An 18,567-nucleotide genomic window follows, 5' to 3' on the forward strand; every position below is an offset into this window, starting at 1 on the left:
GCTCTGGGCATGTCACTCCCCTCCTCAAAAACCTCCAGTGGTTGCCTGTCAACCTACAGATCAAGCAAAAACTCCTCACTCTCGGCTTCAAGGCTCTCCATCACCTCGTCCCCTCCTGCCTCACCCCCCTTCTCTCTTGCAGCCCAGCCCTCACCCTCCGCTCATCTGCCGCTAACCTCCTCACTGTAACTCGTTCTCACCTGTCCTGCCGTCGACCCCTGGCCCACGTCCTGCCCCTGGCCTGGAATGCCCTCCCTCCACATATCCGCCAAACTAGCCCTCTTCCTCCCTTCAAAGCCCTACTGAGAGCTCACCTCCTCCAGGAGGCCTTCCCAGAATGAACCCCCTTTTTTCCTCTCCTCCTCCCCATTGCCCCCCCCCCCGGCCCTACCTCCCTCCCCTCCCCACAGCACTTGTATATATTTGTACAGATTTATAACTATTTTACTTGTACATATGTACTATTCTATTTATTTTGTTAATAATTTGCCTATAGCTTTAATTCTATTCATTCGGACAGTTTTGACAACTGTCTACATGTTTTGTTGTCTGTCTCCCCCTTCTAGACTGTGAGCCCGTTGTTGGGTAGGGACCGTCTCTACATGTTGCCAACTTGTACTTCCCAAGCACTTAGTACAGTGCTCACAGTAAGCATTCAATAAATACGATTGAATGAATGAATGAATAAATGAGCCCATTGGTGGGTAGGGACCGTCTCTATATGTTGCCGACTTCTACTTCCCAAGTGCTTAGTACAGTGCTCTGCACACAGTAAGCGCTCAATGAATACGATTGAATGAATGAATGAAAATGATTTACCAAGCGAGAGGAAAAACCAAGACACAACTGGTTTTAATAAGAGAAGGGTAAAATGAATACATGAGTGCATAAGGAATATAATACATAGATTGACTTGTACACAGTGCTTTGGGAGGCTATGAATACAGCTGTTGAGATTCTATGACCTGGGGGAGGTGGGCTTTCAGCATGGCTTTGAGCCCTTCAAAACCTTATTGAAGGCATATCTCCTATAAGAGGACTTCCCTAAGACCTCATTTCCTCTTCTCCCACTCCTATGTCACACTTGCACTTGGATTTGCTTCTTTTATTCGCCCCTCCCTCAAGCCCACAGTACTTACATACATATCTATAATTTATTTATTTATAGTAATATCTGTCCCCCCTCTAGAGTGTAAGCTCGCTGTGGACAGGAAACATGTCTACCAACTTTGCTATCTGGTATTCTCCCAAGTTCTTAATACAGTGCTCTGCACACAATAAGTGCTCAATAAATATGATTGATTGATTGATTAGGAGAGCTGAAGTCTGGGAGATGTGAAGGGAAGGGAATTCCAAGCAGGAGGGCAGGTGGGAGTAAGGGGGCAGGAGAAATGAGAACAAGGAGGTGTGGAAGTCCTTCCCTGGACAAATTCCTTCCCTGCTTAGGGGACTTCCCACTGAGGTCACCATGTCTGCCTCCAAGAGGGATGTCTTCCTTCATATTTGACAAATCAATCAGTCAGTCAGTCATATTTACTGAGTGCTTACTGTGTGCAGAGCACTGTACTAAGCACTTGGGAGACCACAATATAACAACATAGACACACTTCCTGCCCACTCTCCCCATCTTCAAAGCCCTACTAAAGTCACATCTCCTCCAAGAAGCCTTCTCTGAGTAACCTCTCTTCTCCCCACCCCATTTGTCTACTCTTCTGCATCACCTAGGCACTTGGAACTCTTCCCTTTAAGCACTTTGATACTCAACCCGCCCCCGGCCTCACAGTACTTGTGTTCGTATCCTTATACTCTACTGTTTTCCCTATCTGTAATTTAATTTACTATCTCCAACCCTAGATTATGAACTCCTTGAGGGCAAGGATCAAGTCTCCCAACTCTGTTGTATTGTACTCTCCCAAGTGCTTAGTGCAGTACTCTGCACACGGTAAGCACCCACTAAATACCAATGATTCATTCATTCAATCGTATTTATTGAGTGCTTACTGTGTGCAGAGCACTGTACTAAGCACTTGGGAAAGTACAAGTCAGCAACAGAGAGGGTCCCTACCCAACAACGGGCTCACAGTTTAGAAGGGGGAGACAGACAACAATACAAAACATGACTAATTGAAAATGGATGAAAGGGCCTGGATATTAAGGTTATCACCCCATATCCCTCCTACCATTCCTTTCCAAACTCCTTGAACGAGTTGTCTACACGCGCTGCCTCGAATTCCTCAACACCAACTCTCTCCTTGACCCCCTCCAGTCTGGCTTCCGTCCCCTACATTCCACGGAAACTGCCCTCTCAAAGGTCACCAATGACCTCCTGCTTGCCAAATCCAACGGCTCATACTCTATCCTAATCCTCCTCGACCTCTCAGCTGCCTTCGACACTGTGGACCAACCCCTTCTCCTCAACATGTTATCCGACCTTGGCTTCACAGACTCCATCCTCTCCTGGTTCTCCTCTTACCTCTCTGGTTGTTCATTCTCAGTCTCTTTTGCAGGCTCCTCTTCCCCCTCCCATCCCCTTACTGTGGGGGTTCCCCAAGGTTCAGTGCTTGGTCCCCTTCTGTTCTCGATCTACACGCACTCCCTTGGTGACCTCATTCGCTCCCACAGCTTCAACTATCATCTCTAAGCTGATGAGACCCAGATCTACATCTCTGCCCCTGCTCTCTCCCCCTCTCTCCAGGCTCGCATCTCCTCCTGCCTTCAGGACATCTCCATCTGGATGTCTGTCCGCCACCTAAAACTCAACATGTCCAAGACTGAACTCCTTGTCTTCCCTCCCAAACCCTGCCCTCTCACTGACTTTCCCATCTCTGTTGACGGCACTACCGTCCTTCCCGTCTCACAGGCCCACAACCTTGGTGTTATCCTCGACCCCGCTCTCTCATTCACCCCTCACATCCAAGCCGTCACCAAAACCTGCCGGTCTCAGCTCCGCAACGTTGCCAAGATCTGCCCTTTCCTCTCCATCCATACAGCTACCCTGCTCGTTCTAGCTCTCATCCTATCCCATCTGGACTACTGCATCAGCCTTCTCTCTGATCTCCCATCCTTGTGTCTCTCCCCACTTTAATCCATACTTCATGCTGCTGCCCGGATTGTCTTTGTCCAGAAATGCTCTGGGCATGTTACTCCCCTCCTCAAAAATCTCCAGTGGCTACCAATCAATCCGCGCATCAGGCAGAAACTCCTCACCCCCGGCTTCAAGGCTCTCCATCCCCTCGCCCCCTCCTACCTCACCTCCCTTCTCTCCTTCTACAGCCCACCCCGCACCCTCCACTCCTCTGCCGCTAATCTCCTCACCGTGCCTCGTTCTCGCCTGTCCCGCCATCGACTCCCGGCACACATCATCCCCTGGGACTGGAATGCCCTCCCTCTGCCCATCCGCCAAGCTAGCTCTCTTCCTCCCTTCAAGGCCCTACTGAGAGCTCACCTCCTCCAGGAGGCCTTCCCAGACTGAGCCCCTTCCTTCTTCTCCCCCTCGTCCCCCTCTCCATCCCCCCATCTTACCTCCTTCCCTTCCCCACTGCACCTGTATATATGTTTGTACATATTTATTACTCTATTTGTTTATTTATTTTACTTGTACATATCTATTCTATTTATTTTATTTTGTTAGTATGTTTGGTTTTGTTCTCTGTCTCCCCCTTTTAGACTGTGAACCCACCGTTGGGTAGGGACTGTCTCTATATGTTGCCAACTTGTACTTCCCAAGTGCTTAGTACAGTGCTCTGCACACAGTAAGCGCTCAATAAATACGATTGATTGATTGATTGATTATTGAGTGTTAGGCATTACTTACCATAATTATGATATTTTTAGGCCTACTCCACTATACAGTGAGGTTACGTTCCTTGAAGATGTGGTTGAATATCACGCAAGGCTGTATCGTGGGGTGATACCCCATAGACTTACACATATTATCAATTGGGAACTGTTCCAGATTCTCTGGAAAAGTAAAACCACAGCTCTTTATATGCCCTTTACTGTGAGATTAATCTTGTTTAATTTTTGTGAAAACAGTTCAAAATATAATACCACAACATTAACAGAATAAAGAGTGTTAATATGATTATGAACCTTCGCAGGAGGCTGCAGAATTGAAACTTGATCTGCTGACTGTGGTAGTGGCTTTTCTAACTTTCATGATGAATCTGATCCACTTGAGTTGCATGTGTTCATAAAGTATTTGTAGGAGGCGAACTCCTTCTGAACCTCTTTTTGCACCTTTGAACCTTGTTTTTTTTCTTTCATTCAATTGTATTTATTGAGCACTTACTGTGTGCAGAGCACTGTATTGAGTGCTTGGGAGAGTACAATAGAACAATAAACAGACATATTCCCTGCCCACATCAGGGACATTTAATCATTTGTAGAAAATCATCCTCTCTTTTTAAAATTGATGGTAGGCTTCTTTATCCCCAAATCTGAGCTGGAGGGGATGCAAAAGGCCATAACTTCTTCATCTGTTTCGGCATTTTAAAATGATGAGTTAGAGTGTCCAAGTTTGATAAAGACCTCCTTCACAGACAATGATTCTTCTGAATGAGATGCAAAGAACTCATTGACATCTGCATCATCCAACCATTGCTAAGTTGTGTTGCCATTCCAGTTCTACAACTTTGGTTCTCTGATCAGGGTTCTCTTCAATGCCTTACAACTGCATACAAACTGTGGGCAGAACTTCCTCCAAAATCCACTCATTGTTCTTTTCTTAATAGCCTGGAGGGAGTGGGGGGCGGGGGAGAGGGAGGGACAAAGGGGTGGAGACAGGCCACCCAGATTCACTTACCTCAGCCAAATCATCTGGATAAGGCCTCAAGCTATATAGGTTGTGTTCCAACTGATTGTATGCGGGAGGTATACCTGTGTTCTAGTATTTATCATAAAGTACTTACTATGCGGTAAAACACTGTTCTAAGCACTGGGACTGATACGAGATTATCAGATCAGACATAGTCCCTGTCCCACCTAGGGCTCACAACGTAAGAGGTAGGGAGACCAAGGACCTTCTCCCCAGAAAGAAAACTGAGGTTAAGCGACTCACACACTAGTCACACAACAGGCCCCTGGTAGGGCTGGGAATAGAACCTGGATGTCTTGGCTCCTAGTCATTCACTCATTCATTCATTCATTCATTCATATTCACTGAGCTCTTACTGTGTTCAGAGCACTGTACTAAGTGCTTGGGAAAAGCAGCATGGCTCAGTGGAAAGAGCACGGGCTTGTGAGTCAGAGGTTGTGGGTTCTAATCCCAGCTCCACCATTTTGTCAGCTGTGTGACTTTGGGCAAGTCACTTTACTTCTCTGTGCCTCAGTTGCCTCATCTATAGAATGGGGATTAATATTGTGAGCCCCACATGGGACAACCTGATTACCTTGTATCTCCCCCAGTGCTTAGAACAGTGCTTGGCACATAGTAAGCACTTAACAAATACCATCATTATTATTATTACAATACAGCAATAAAGAGAGACAAACACTGCCCACAAGGAGCTCACAATCTGGTGGGGCAGGGGGAGACAGACATCACTATAAATAAATAAAATTGCAGATATATACATAAGTTCTGTGGGATGGGGAGGGGGGAAGAGCAAAGGGAGCAAGTCAGGGTGGCGTGGAAGGGACTGGGAGATGAGGAAAAGTGGGACTTAGTTTGGGAAGGCCTCTTGTAGGAGATGTACCTTCAGAAGTCCAATGCTCTTTCCATGAGGCCAAACTGCTTCCCCTGCTGAGTTAAGATATTTCCTGTCTGCCTGCAGGGCCCTCATGTAATAATAATAATAATAATAATGGTATTTGTTAAGTGCTTACTATGTGCCAAGCACTGTTCTATGCACTCGTGTAGACACAAGGTTATCAGGTTGGATGCAGTCCCTGTCCCACATGGGGCTCATAGTCTTAATTCCCATTGTACAGATGAGGTAGCTGAGGCAAAGAGAAGTAAAGTGACTTGTCCAAGGTCACATAGCAGACAAGTGGCGGAGCCAGGATTAGAATCCAGATCCTTCTGGCTCCCAGGCCCATGCTCTATCTGCTATGCTACACTGCTTCTCATGTCTACCCAGGGGGACCATGCCAGGGTGCTGAAGGTTGTGGGGAGGGGGTGGGGGGGCAGGCTTAAAGAACTGCTTTTGTTTCAGATGGCCTCTTCTTCCTACCCATCCATTTCCACCTTGAATGGAATCCAAGTGACCTGGTCCCTGCCTGAGGTCCGCCAACTCTACTTAGTGAGCAAGCCAAGAAGAGTTGGCATATTTGAGACTGTGTCCCCAACACAACAAAATGCCAGTCTTTCAGTGCCCACTCCTGTTGACCAAGGGAGGTAGTGTAGTCTCTGCCACTGGTGATTTTTAAAAGAAAGAGTACTGCTCTGTTAAGACATTCACCTACCTGTATGCAGGGGGAGGGACCAGTTGACCTCTCAACCAGCTCTGGAATTCTGATTCAGTGGCATGGCATTTCTCTTAGACTGTGAGCCTCATATGGGACAGGCACAGTGTTTGACTTGATTAACTTCTATCTACCCCAGTGCTTAGTACAGTGCTTGACACATAATATGCAATTAACATAACAATAACAATAATAATAACAGCATGAGGAGCCCAGTAGGAGCCAAAGGGGAGTGAGAGGGAAGGCAGCATTGCTAGGACGTGATAATAATAATGATGGTATTTGTTAAGCACTTACTATGTGCCAAGCACTGTTCTAAGTGCTCTCATGAGGTGGAGATTAGAGATCTGATGGCAGGAAAGATCCAAGAGACTGTTCAGGTTTTTCCACTCTGCTCATGGGAAGTTGCTGGGATGGGGCAGGGGGCAACATAACCAACCAAATCTTTCATTCGCCTCCTCCCTTGAGTGCTGGGACTTGGGAGCTGGATGGAACAGGGAAAGAATCAGTAGGGAGAATGATCCTCAGCTCTCTGACAGACAAATGGATGTGCTTGGGAGTTACCCTCCCCATCTCCTGAGTCCTCACACAATTTCTTCCCTGCTTCTCTTTCCCTTTCCCTGCCTCTCCCCTCTTTCCCTCTACCTCTCCCTCTTTCTCTCCCCCTCCCTTTCCCTCTTTCTCTTCCCCTCCCTTGCCCTCTCCCTCTCCCTTTTTCTCCCTCTCCCTCTTGTCTCCCTTCCACTGGCCAGACCTGTCAGCTGGATGCTCCCCATGTCTCATCATCCAGGAGGGGGTTAAAAATAAGAGCACTGGCAAGAGATAAACCATTGGCACTTTGCCCAAACCGGGAGTTTGTTAACTGTTACTGCTCCCTGAGGGTTGGGGACTTCTGCATTTTGTCAGCAAGAGGAGAGTGGCCAGACCATCCCCAGGACCCCCCTGCCAGGGGCCTGATGGCCACCTCTACTTTCCTTCAAGCCTCACTGGGCATGACCTTCGGCCCAAAAGCTTTTAGCATGGCTCAGTGGAAAGAGCACGGGCTTTGGAGTCAGAGGTCATGGGTTCAAATCCCACTCTGCCAATTGTCAGCTGTGTGACTTTGGGCAAGTCACTTCACTTCTCTGGGCCTCAGTTACCTCATCTCTAAAATGGGGATGAAGACTGTGAGCCCCTCATGGGACAACCTGATCACCTTGTAACCTCCCCAGAGCTTAGAACAGTGCTTGCACACAGTAAGCGCTTAATAAATGCTATCATTGTTATTATTATTACTTACTGTGCCCAGGGCTGCATGCGGAATGCCCATTGTGTGCAGTGCATTGTAGTTCCCACAGTACACAGTAAACAACTGCCCGTTGTGTGCACCTGAGCACTTGGAAACAGACATGAGAAGAACGAGGCACAATCCCTGCCCTTGAGGAGCTTTTAATCTAATTGGGAAGAAAAGCAGACATAAATTGATGACTGTGCAGGAGTTAACAGGGTGTGAGTGTTGAGATAAATAGTAAACACTGGTTGTTCAATCAATGGAGAACAAATTAAAACCAAACAGAAGCCTAGAAGAGGTGAGGTGGCCCAAGCAAGATGCCAGCTTTAATCCAGTTCAATTTCCTCGGCCTAGAGCAGCCTCCCTCATCCAAAGCAAGATCAATTCTATGAGAAGCAGCGTGGCTCAGTGGAAAGAGCACGGACTTTGGAATCAGAAGTCATGGGTTCAAATCCAGGCTCTGCCAGCTGTCAGCTGTGTGACTTTGGGCAAGTCACAATTATTATTATTATAATTGGAACACATAGTAGTAATAATAATAATAATAATAATAATGATGGCATTTGTTAAGTGCTTACTATGTGCCAAGCACTGTTCTAAGCGCTGGTTGGGGGAATACAAGGTCATCAGGTTGTCCCACATGGGGCTCACAGTCTTAATCCCCATTTTACAGTTGAGGTAACTGAGGCTCAGAGAAGTTAAGTGACTTGCCCAAGGTCACACAGCAGATATTTATTAAGCACTTACTGGGTGCAGAGCACAGAAAGCAGCATGGCCTAGTGGATAGAATACAGGCCTGGAAGTCAGAAGGACCTGGGTTCCAATCTCGGCTTTGCCACTTGTCTGCTGTGTGACCTAGGATGAGTCACTTAACTTCTCTGTGCCTCAGTTAACTCTTTTGTAGAATGGGGATTGAGATTGTGAGCCCCATGTGGGACAGGGACTGTGTCCAACCTGATTAGCTTGTATCTACCCCAGCGCTTAGAACAGTGCTTGATACATACTAAGCACTTAATAAATGTCATCAGTATTATTACTAAGTGCTGGGAAAAAGCATATAGGTGAAAATTTGACACAATCTCTGTCCCTAAGAGGCTCACAACCTAAGAACACTTTCTCCCATGCCTAGCACAAAGTAGTCAGATTCAAAGGCCTCCACTATCTCTCTGCTCCTTTCACTTGCTATTCCCCAATCGTTATCTTCCCTCCTTCCAAGCCAACCTTCTAGTTGTCCCTCACTCTTGTCTCTCCTACCACTGTCTCCTTGCTCACACCATTCCCTCCTCTCAACATCAGACAGACCCCACCTTGGCTCACATTCAAAGCCCTTCTGAAATCCCACTTCCTCCATCAAGTTTTCCCCAGTTAATTTCCCAGTACCCTAAACATGGCCTAGTGGAAACAATACATTAACTGGGAGTCAGCAGAGCTGGGTTCCAATCCCGGCTCTGCCACTTACTTGCTGTGTGACCTTGGGAAAGTCACTTTACTTTTCTATACCTCTGTTTCCTCATCTGTAAAATGGGGGGTAAAATACCTGTTCTCACTCCTCCTTAGCCTGTGAGCTTAAGACAGGAACATTCAGGACAAGAACTGGGTCTTGTCTGATTGTGTTTTATCTAACCCAGTGCTTAGCACATAGTAAGCACTTAACCAATACCACTATTATTAACTCTATCACTTAAGAACTTATTTAGACCTATCTTCAACACTTGTGTCTATGTGTTTAGTCAATGATTTATGTTGACCACAATAGTTGTAAATAATTTTCTGTCTCCCCTATTAGAATGGAAACTGGTGGGCAGGATACAAGTCATTTCTTTATTCTGTACTTCCCAAGTGCCTAGTACAGTGCCCTGAACCAAGTGGGAATCCAATAAAGACTACAGCACTCACTAACACTTATCCAGCACTCAAAATAATGCTGACGCACACTAGTAGCCATGCAATACTTACCAGTACTCAACAATACACTCTTTCTCATGCAATACTAGCTAATATTTAGTGTACCCACACAACACTCACTGGTACTCATCTAGTACTTTCCCAATATCACCTGTGGTTGTCCAATACTCACTAGTCCTCAACGAATATAACCCACTATATCCCAATCTGCACACTTTGCTCTTCTAATGCCAACCTACTCTCTGCACCTCAGTCCTGTCTATCTTGCCTTGCCCATGGCTTCTCCCGGGGCCTGGAACTCCCTCCCCCTTCATATCTGACAGACCCCCTTCCCACCTTCAAAGCCCTCCTAAAATCACATCTTCCCAAAGAGGTCTTCCCTAAGTCCTCATTTCCCCTACCTACCCTTCCCTCCATGATGACAATGCACCCAGCTGTGTAGCCTCTTAAGCATTTTGATATTCTCCACAGCCCCACTGTATCACCCCCAAGGTCACCCCCCACCCCCAGGGACTTTAACTCTGTTGGCAGACCAAGGATTGTGAAGAGCCAGCTTAGCCAGGGGCTGGTGCTTTCCCAGACCTTAAAAAGAAGGTAGTTCAGGGAGGGGGGTGGAAAACCCAGATTGGATTGGTCTTCAGGCCTTGTGGTTGGCTGCTATTCAGGCCTGGGGAAAGTTGAGCCAACAGGAAAGTGGACCCCTGCTTGGATAATGTCATCCTCTTCCTTGCCTGCAGAAGGGCGAAGAAGGGAATTAGACTTCCACAGCCTGTAGGCTCTAAGGCTGCCAGCCAGGAGCCACAGGAGAGACATCTGGACTAGGGTCCTGAGTCTTCACTTCCCCCATATCACTTCACCCTCTGATAGACAGGGCTGCTGGAAATCATTGCCAACAGCTCCCAGCCTTCAGGAGAAGTCTCCAGCTGTAGCACGGCCCCCTCCTTGCCCCCAGCTGGTCCCTATGGAAACTCAAGCCCTGTCCATCCAATCACAGCTCTCCTTGAGAGGCTTAAAGCTAGAGAGGGTTGATGAGAAAGAGCTCTTGGCAGTAAGAGAAGATGGTGGTGGGTATGTGGATAGGGCTATGCTGGTGGCTACTTGCTGGGCCTGTGGCCCTGGCAGGGCCCATTTTACTGATCTGTGGAGAGACCAACCTGCAGTTCACTCTGCTGCTAGGTACTGGGAATCAGAGACCCCCTGTACCTCTGATGACTGTGGGTGAGTAGACTAGGGCTTGGTGTCACTTTTGCTTTCAAATAATGAGTATGGTGTTTAAGTGTTCATTCTGTACTTAACACCTTGCTAAATACTGGGATAGATACATGATAATGAGAGTGGGCCTGATTACTTGTTCCTCATGGGGCTTATAATATGAGAGGGTATGGGGGAGAAGGAAACAAGTATTTAAGCCTCATTTTTCAGATGAAGAAACTGAGGCATAGTGAAGTGGCATGCCCCAGGGTACACAGGAAGCAAGAGGCTGGATTAAAACCCATATCCTTTGGCTCCTTAGCCCACACTGTTTCTTTCTAGGTGAAAGAAGGGGGCTGTCTTCTGACTCTAAGCTAATGCAGGCTTTACTGGTATAGGCTGTAGCCTTTTCTGTGTGGGCACCTGGTTCCAGGTGTCCAAGAGGGAGGGGAGTAATCCTTCCAGTCTATACCTAGTTCCCAGCATCCACCTGAAGGTGGGTGATGGGCCTATTGTCTCAACACAACAATACCTTGCTTTTCCTATGTCCTTCAGGGCTAACTAATCTTCCTCCTTCCTGTGTGTATGTGTGTGTCTTGGAGGGGGGGGGGCATGGGTAGGAGAGAAAGGGGAAAGTATTACCTTCACAAATAAGGTAGGGGGAGAAGGAGTTAAGTGAGTTGCCAAAAGAAAATCAGATTTGACATAGTCACTAGCCCTCACTGGGCTCACAGTCCAAATAGGAGGGAGAAGAGGTATTGAATCCCTGTTTTAACAGATGAGGAAATTAAGACCCAGTGAAGTAACTTACCCAAGGTCACACAGCAGGCAAATGATAGAGTTGGGATTAGCACCCAAGCCTGGATTCTTTCTACTACCTTACTAATGGCTGAGCTGGAATTGTAGCCAACTAATGACCAACTTGACCCTCAGCCTTATTGCCTAGAGTCTCAACAGTCTGGGTCATTGAAGGTCTGAAGAAGTTGGGGAGGGAGCTGTCTAGGAGACTGAAGCTATTGCTGGATGATCAGATGTGACCTACATACCCCCTTACTCCCTGCCTCCCACCAGATGCTAAAGGAGTGGCACATGAGCTTCAGAATGACTCCACCTGTGGGACTTCATTGCTGTGGAAACCAGATGGTTCTGTGGTGGTGGGGGCAGCCTTTACCAGCTGCTATGTCAACCAACAGGTAAGATGCCTAGGTAACCCTACCCACTAGATGTGCACTAACACTGCCAGTGTTGGAATGTGGCCAATTGCACTCAGAGGGGAAAGAGCCAGCCCCAAACACCTGCAAGCTGAGGGGTGGAGTTGGAGACAGAATCAGACTCAGCTGCCCTGGTCACTCATGCTTCATCTGCTTCCTCTTCTCCAGTTACTATCTGCCTGCCTTCCTCAATTACATGTCCCTTCCCCCCCTCTCCTCTGCCCCCCCCCCCCAAAAAAAACCCCTAATTTCTCCCACCAGAAGCTGGAAATACCAGTGAGGGGTGTTGGCTTTGGTTCTCTGAGTGGTTTCAGCCCCTGGGGACACAGCTGTTTGGTGGCCAGCTGTGTGGGCTGGAGTCAGTTGTCCCCACCCCCTTCAGAATGGCAGCCATGTGATGACAATATGGATCGCAGCCCCTGCCTTGCCCGGGAATGGCTCTCTGTCTGAAGAGATTCGGTGTCCAGTTCATCTACCAGGTAAGCTAACTTTCAGAGAAGAGTGCACTTTGCTTTCAGGCTTATAAGGCTGAAGTTGTCTTGGTGGGGCATGGGGCAAATTAACAAGCCAATTTGGCTCTGTCTTCAGCTCAGGATGCTCCTGCTGCCAGCCCATGTACAGCAGTCCAGCTCCTGGACAGGGTGTCATGTGATCCAGGTGAGAGTCCACTGCTCACCCAGGGGGACTGTGAAACCAGAGGCTGCTGCTATGACCCATCAGATCAGGTGATCCCTTGCTACTACAGCAATCAAGGTAAGTTGGAAAGGGATTGGGGGGTGGGGGGCTTGAAAGCTGGCACCTCCAGTTTAAGCTTCCTTAACTGCCTGGCAAACTAACAATCTCTCCCACTCCCCCCTCACCCCCCCAACCAAACCCCAAGACCCTCTGGCTTTGTTCACTGCTACCTCTGATCCATAGCATTCAAAAGGTGCTGATTTAGGGGAGGTAAGAGTACCTAGAAAGACTCCTGGGAAGGACACAGACTATATATACTACTGTTGCTCCTCTTCCACCCACCCCTATTCCCAGGTGGCTTGTGGGTCCTAACTTTCTCTTACTCCAAGACTGTTTAACTTCTTGTTCTGGATTGTAAACTTCATGTGGGCATTGATGCCTGACCTGAGCATGTAGGGTGTCTCACATGCAAATACTCCAAAGACTAAGGGCAACTTGTGGCCTGGCAAATGACAAACTAGGGGAGCTGTATGCTTTCTGGTCCTTGGCAAGGCACTGGGTGAACAAGCACTTACCCTGTGCCCTGGATACCTGGTTTCTTACAGTGACCGTGCACTGCACAGCCTCCGGCCAGTTCTCCATCATGATTTCTAAGGAAGTGACCCTGCCCCCTTTGGTCTTGGACTCTGTGCACCTGTCTGGAAACCAAACCCCTGAATGTGCTCCAATGGCCCAGAACCAAGTCTTCACTCTCTTTCGCTTCCCATTTTCCTCCTGTGGGACCACCTTTCAGGTGAGCAGCCTTCAGTAGAGAAGGGGTTCACATTCTATGTGCCTCCCAGTGAGGTGGGGCTGGGAAGTAACTGGATTTCTTCCCTTGCAACAAGTGAGGGTGGGGGGGTCTCTCCTCTCCAGGAATCCAGAGACCAGAGGGTGTATGAAAACACACTAGAGGCAAAGCAGGCAGTCCAGACATCTCAGGCAGCTTCAATCACCCGGGACAGTGTGTTCAGGTACTGTCTTGGTTGGGGGAGAAGACAACAGAGGGTGGATTGGCTCTCCCAGTGACACTCTGAGCTCATTCCATGGGAATGGAAGGAATCCCAAGAGCTCAAATCTGCCTCCTCAGAGCGACTGTTCGCTGTAGCTATGCTGCTGGTGACTCCCTGCCTGTGAGCTTCTGGGTCTCCACAGTGTCTCCACCCGCTCCTGCCACACAACAGGGGCCCCTAGCCCTGGAGCTGAGAATTGCTACAGGTAATGTCCACCCCCCTGATCCAGTCTTACCAGTTCTGTTTTGGGATGCAGACTGGCTTTCCTCAAGGGGCTAGATATAAGGCAGTTAGCTAAGGCCTCTGGCTTCTGACCCTGAGTCCAGGAAACCTGAGAATTCCTGCCAGTGAGTCTGCTTCTTACCTGGGAATACTGCTATCAAATCCCCCTCAGCTGGAGACTTGGCTAACCCATAGGGTCAGGGCTAGCTCATGCTCTAGCCTACAGTCTTACCTTTGGCACTACCCTGGCCATGTGTGCACCGCTCCCTCACCCCCCCGACTTCAGACATCCACTACAGCTCCTACTACAACATCTCGGACTACCCTGTGGTGAGGCTGCTCCGGGACCCTGTGCATGTGGAGGTGCGACTACTGAAGAGGACAGATCCCAACCTGGTCCTTGTCCTCCACCACTGTTGGGCCACTCCTAGCACCAACCTGCAGCAGGAGCCAATGTGGCCTATCCTGGAAGATGGGTAAGGCTGGGGAAAGGAGGGAGCTACCTGGGGCCTGAGGCCAGGCCAGTGTTCCAACCTGACTTCTTTCCAGGTGCCCATATGCCAAAGATAGCTATGCCACCCAGCTGGTGCCCATCAGTGCTAACTCAGCCCTGGAGTTCCCCTCCCACTACCAACGCTTTGCTGTCAGTGCTTTCACCTTCATGGACTCTACCTCTCAGCGAGCTCTCCATGGGCCAGTAAGATGACTGCCATCTGGGGGAACTGGGAGCTGGCAGGGGGTTGGGGGTGAGGTGATTCACAGGGAGGTGGGGAAGCCTCTGAACTCCAGCAGATACAAAGACTCGTACACTTGGCCACTCTCCCTTTAAACAGCCTTGAGCATGTAAATTCATGGTTAATCACAGCCTAGTGACTTCCATACAGAATGAACTTGGCCTGGATCCAGGCCAATGCTGATAAGCATAGGCCTATTTAACCTTGGATTTGCTGATAGTTTTCTAGTCTCTTCTTCCTACTCTGCTTCCTTGTTTCTCTGCCAGCCCACTCTCCCAGCCTCCTATTCAACTACATATGTCCCTCAAGGCTCAGTTCTGGGTCTCCTATTCACCATCTACACTCCCTTAGGCAGCTCATCATTCCCACACCTCAACTAACATCTCTGTGGATGACTCCCAAATCTACCTGGCAAGCCCCGACCACTCTCCTTCTTTGCAGCCTTGTGCTTCCTCCTGCATGCAGCATATACCTACATGGATGCACCTCAAGCTCAACATGTCTATAACTGAACTCTTGTCCTCCAATTTCCTTTCAGTTAATCAAACCTACTGCTTTTTCCAGGTTCTCAAGCTTACCTTGACACTATCCTCAACTTTCTCATCTCTTGCATAGCCTGCTCTTGCCTCACCATCCAAACTGCCACCACACTGGTTGAGGCAATTATGCCTTAGTTGAACTATTCCCTCCACCTCCTCACTGCCTCCAGTCCATATGCTACTACTCTGCCTGAATCAATTTCCTACAAACTTATTCTAAATAACTCTCCCTCCCCACATTTTCATTGGTTACCCCTTAATCTTCAAATGTAGCAAAGTCCTAACCATTGGATTTAATCAATCATTTATTGAGTGCTTACTGTGGGCAGAGCACTGTATTAAGTGCTGGGGAAGTACAAGTTGGCAACATATAGAGACAGTCCCTACCCAACAGTGGGCTCACAGTCTAGAAGGGGGAGACAGACAACATAACCAAGCATCTTAGCAAAATAGAATAGATATTTATTCCTCAAACTTGTACATATGTACAAACATACACATGCTGTGGGGAAGGGAAGGAGGTAAGACGGGGGGATAGGAAGGAGGGGGCTCAGTCTGGAAAAGCCTCCTGGAGGTGAGCTCTCAGGGCCTTGAAGGGAGGAAGAGAGCTAGCTTGGCGGATGGGCGGAGGGAGGGTATTCCAGGCCAGGGGGATGATGTGGGCTGGGGGTCGACGGCGGGACAGGCGAGAACGAGGGACGGTGAGGAGATTAGCAGCAGAGGGGTGGAGGGTGCGGGCTGGGCTGTAGAAGGAGAGAAGGGAGGTGAGGTGATGGAGAGCCTTGAAGCTGAGGGTGAGGAGTTTCTGCCTGATGTGCAGATTGATTGGTAGCCACTGAAGATTTTTGAGGGGAGTAACATGCCCAGAGGCACTTTAAGGCACTTAATCAGCTCCTTACCCCACTCTTTTCCCACTACACCCCAGCTTGCACTCTACATTTTTTCCCCCCCTCAACCTCCTCTACTGTTCTAGTCACCATCTTAGCACATCCTTTGCAGCAGGCAGACCAACTCTCTCCACTTTATCCCTACTAAAATCACTTCCCCCTCCCACCCTCTTTCCCACCCCACCAACATGCACCAGCCCAACTACAACTTAAACACTGCATAATAATGATGGCATTGCATGTGGGCACTGCATGCCACTTTAATACTATGGGATGGTTATGCAAGTGCTAAAATTAGACAGGAAGTAAATCTGTCTCCCTTGATAGGCTTAGACAACTGGAAAGCAGGGCTGCCTGCTAATTCTATTATACTTTCTCATGTTCTGATTAAAGTATTCTGTATATGGTAAGCACTCAATATTTATAACTGAGGCAGCACAGTAATGAGTCCCCAAATCTGACAAGGTCCCCCTAAAGGGTGGAAGGTGGGGGGGGCTCACCTAGTATCACTTTGGCCCCTGCAGTAGCAATAGTATTACTACAATCTTCTAGACTGTGAGCCCGCTGTTGAGTAGGGACCGTCTCTGTTGCCAACTTGTACTTCCCAAGTGCTTAGTACAGTGCTCTGCACACAGTAAGCACTCGAATACAACCAATCTTCAAGGATGCATGGTGTCATTCTGGGGGAGCAGGTGAGGGGAGAGTAGCTAGGCTCTGCCAAGTTTCTGACCACCCATTATCTCCCACAGATCTACTTCCACTGCAGTGCGTCGGCCTGCATCCCACAGGGGCTGGAGCCCTGCACCTCTTCCTGCACCAGAAGCCAGGGCCCAAGATGTAAGAAACATACTATGGGAGAAGTCAATGTAGGCTTCTTGCAATTCCTATCTTCTCTTCTTCACCCCCACCATCCACCAAACCTAATAATACTGTGGGGTGGGTGAACAGAGGTGGGTGGGGAAAACAGTGGTCCCGAATTGTATGTGTTTAGGATGGGGACTGTTAAGACAGTGTAGGTATGGGCATGACCTCCATAAAAAGGGCAGCAATATTAAACACTCTACCCTAGTGTGGCTGTCTGAAGAAGCCTGCTTCTTGCCTCTTCAGGACCCTCTACTACTCCCCTGTGGGCATGACCCCTACTTCCAGTCAAGCGTCAGGAAGGGGGGAAATAAGGGCTGAGGCAGATACTCTCCTTTCTGCACTGGTGTCTTCCTCCTAACCCTTCCCCCACTCTCTCATCACTCCAGTGAGGCGGACCTCCTACCACAGCCCAGCGGAGCCATTAACCCTGGTCACTGCTAAGGGGCCTGTGGACTTTACCAGCGAACAGAGAACCCAGATGCCAGACCTGCAGGAAGGTGAGAGGGGAACAAGATGTAGCAGACTGGTGGGGAATAGAATTTCTAATGCCACAAGTGTGTGGGGGTTTTTTGTTTGGGGGTTTTTCTCTTTCCCTCCCACAAAGGGACATCAGAAATTGGGGTGGGAGAGCATAATGTGCTGATGTGACCAATAAGGGAAGCTCATGAGTAAACTGGGAATAAAACCACCAATAGCATTTAAGTGCTTACTATGTACAAAGCACTGTTCTAAGCACTGGGAGGATACAAGGTGATCATGTTGTCCCACGTGGGGCTCACAGTCTTAATCCCCATTTTACAGATGAGGTAACTGAGGCTCAGAAGTTGTGACTTGCCCAGGGTCACACAGCAGACAAGTAGCAGAGCAGGGATTAGAATCCATGACCTCTGATTCCCAAGCCTGTGCTCCTTCCACTGAGATATGCTGCTTCTCTAATAGCTGGATACAAGGCAGCTGTGGGGGTAGGGAGGGAAACTAAAAATCAGTTCCTGACCACCACCCTCCTTCTCCTCCTTAGGCACCCAGGCAACTGGAGCGCAACCCTGGTGGACAAAGGTGGCTGTAGCAGGAGCTGTGGTCATGCTGACTGCTCTCATCCTCCTGGCTGTGGGTATAAGGATGTATTGGCAGCAACAGAATTGTGCTTCTGTCACTATCTAATAGGCTGTAAATAAACCACATTAGTACATGCAGCAGTGTCTCTAGTGTGCTTGGATGGAGCAGCTGGGGGTGGGGACATAGATCAGGTACAGCTCCTTTAAGAGGGTGCTGGGCTTCATTCTGTCACTAAGGATTGGCGGGAACCAAAGATGCCTAGGGAAGGCCCTTGTCTTTCTCCCCCCCGCCCCCCGACTAGGGGTACTTTCCCATTCAAGTGACTTGTCAGCCTTAGCCCAGCTACCACTAGTATTAAGTTCTTAAGCAATCTTAGTTACTGCAGTCAAGGCTTAACCAGTTCCAGATCCTGTTGGTCTTTTTAGGTTCTCTTAGTGGATTGGGGTTGGGAGTAGGCACAGCTAGCAGTTTGCAGGAGCACTCCTCTTCCCACAGCCCTTTTAAGGGGAGGCATCCAAACTGGGCTAAAAAGAGCCTGCTGAACTACTCCTTCATT

General features: G+C 48.6%; 1 protein-coding gene across 1 annotated transcript; it reads left to right on the top strand.

Annotated features, from left to right (window-relative positions):
- The first annotated feature begins 10,638 nt into the window (after positions 1-10,638).
- Positions 10,639-18,148, top strand: LOC119919644 (zona pellucida sperm-binding protein 4-like). The gene is made up of 12 exons (XM_038740219.1): positions 10,639-10,798; positions 11,843-11,964; positions 12,365-12,461; positions 12,571-12,735; positions 13,263-13,450; positions 13,573-13,670; positions 13,787-13,914; positions 14,218-14,407; positions 14,481-14,628; positions 16,841-16,928; positions 17,342-17,452; positions 17,974-18,148. Exons 1-12 carry the CDS (start codon positions 10,639-10,641, stop codon positions 18,114-18,116), a joined length of 1,638 nt encoding a protein of 545 aa, XP_038596147.1. The 3' UTR covers positions 18,117-18,148.
- The last annotated feature ends 419 nt before the right edge of the window (positions 18,149-18,567 follow it).

This window comes from Tachyglossus aculeatus, chromosome X1, assembly GCF_015852505.1.
Source record: "Tachyglossus aculeatus isolate mTacAcu1 chromosome X1, mTacAcu1.pri, whole genome shotgun sequence".
In the NCBI taxonomy this organism is placed as follows: domain Eukaryota; kingdom Metazoa; phylum Chordata; class Mammalia; order Monotremata; family Tachyglossidae; genus Tachyglossus; species Tachyglossus aculeatus.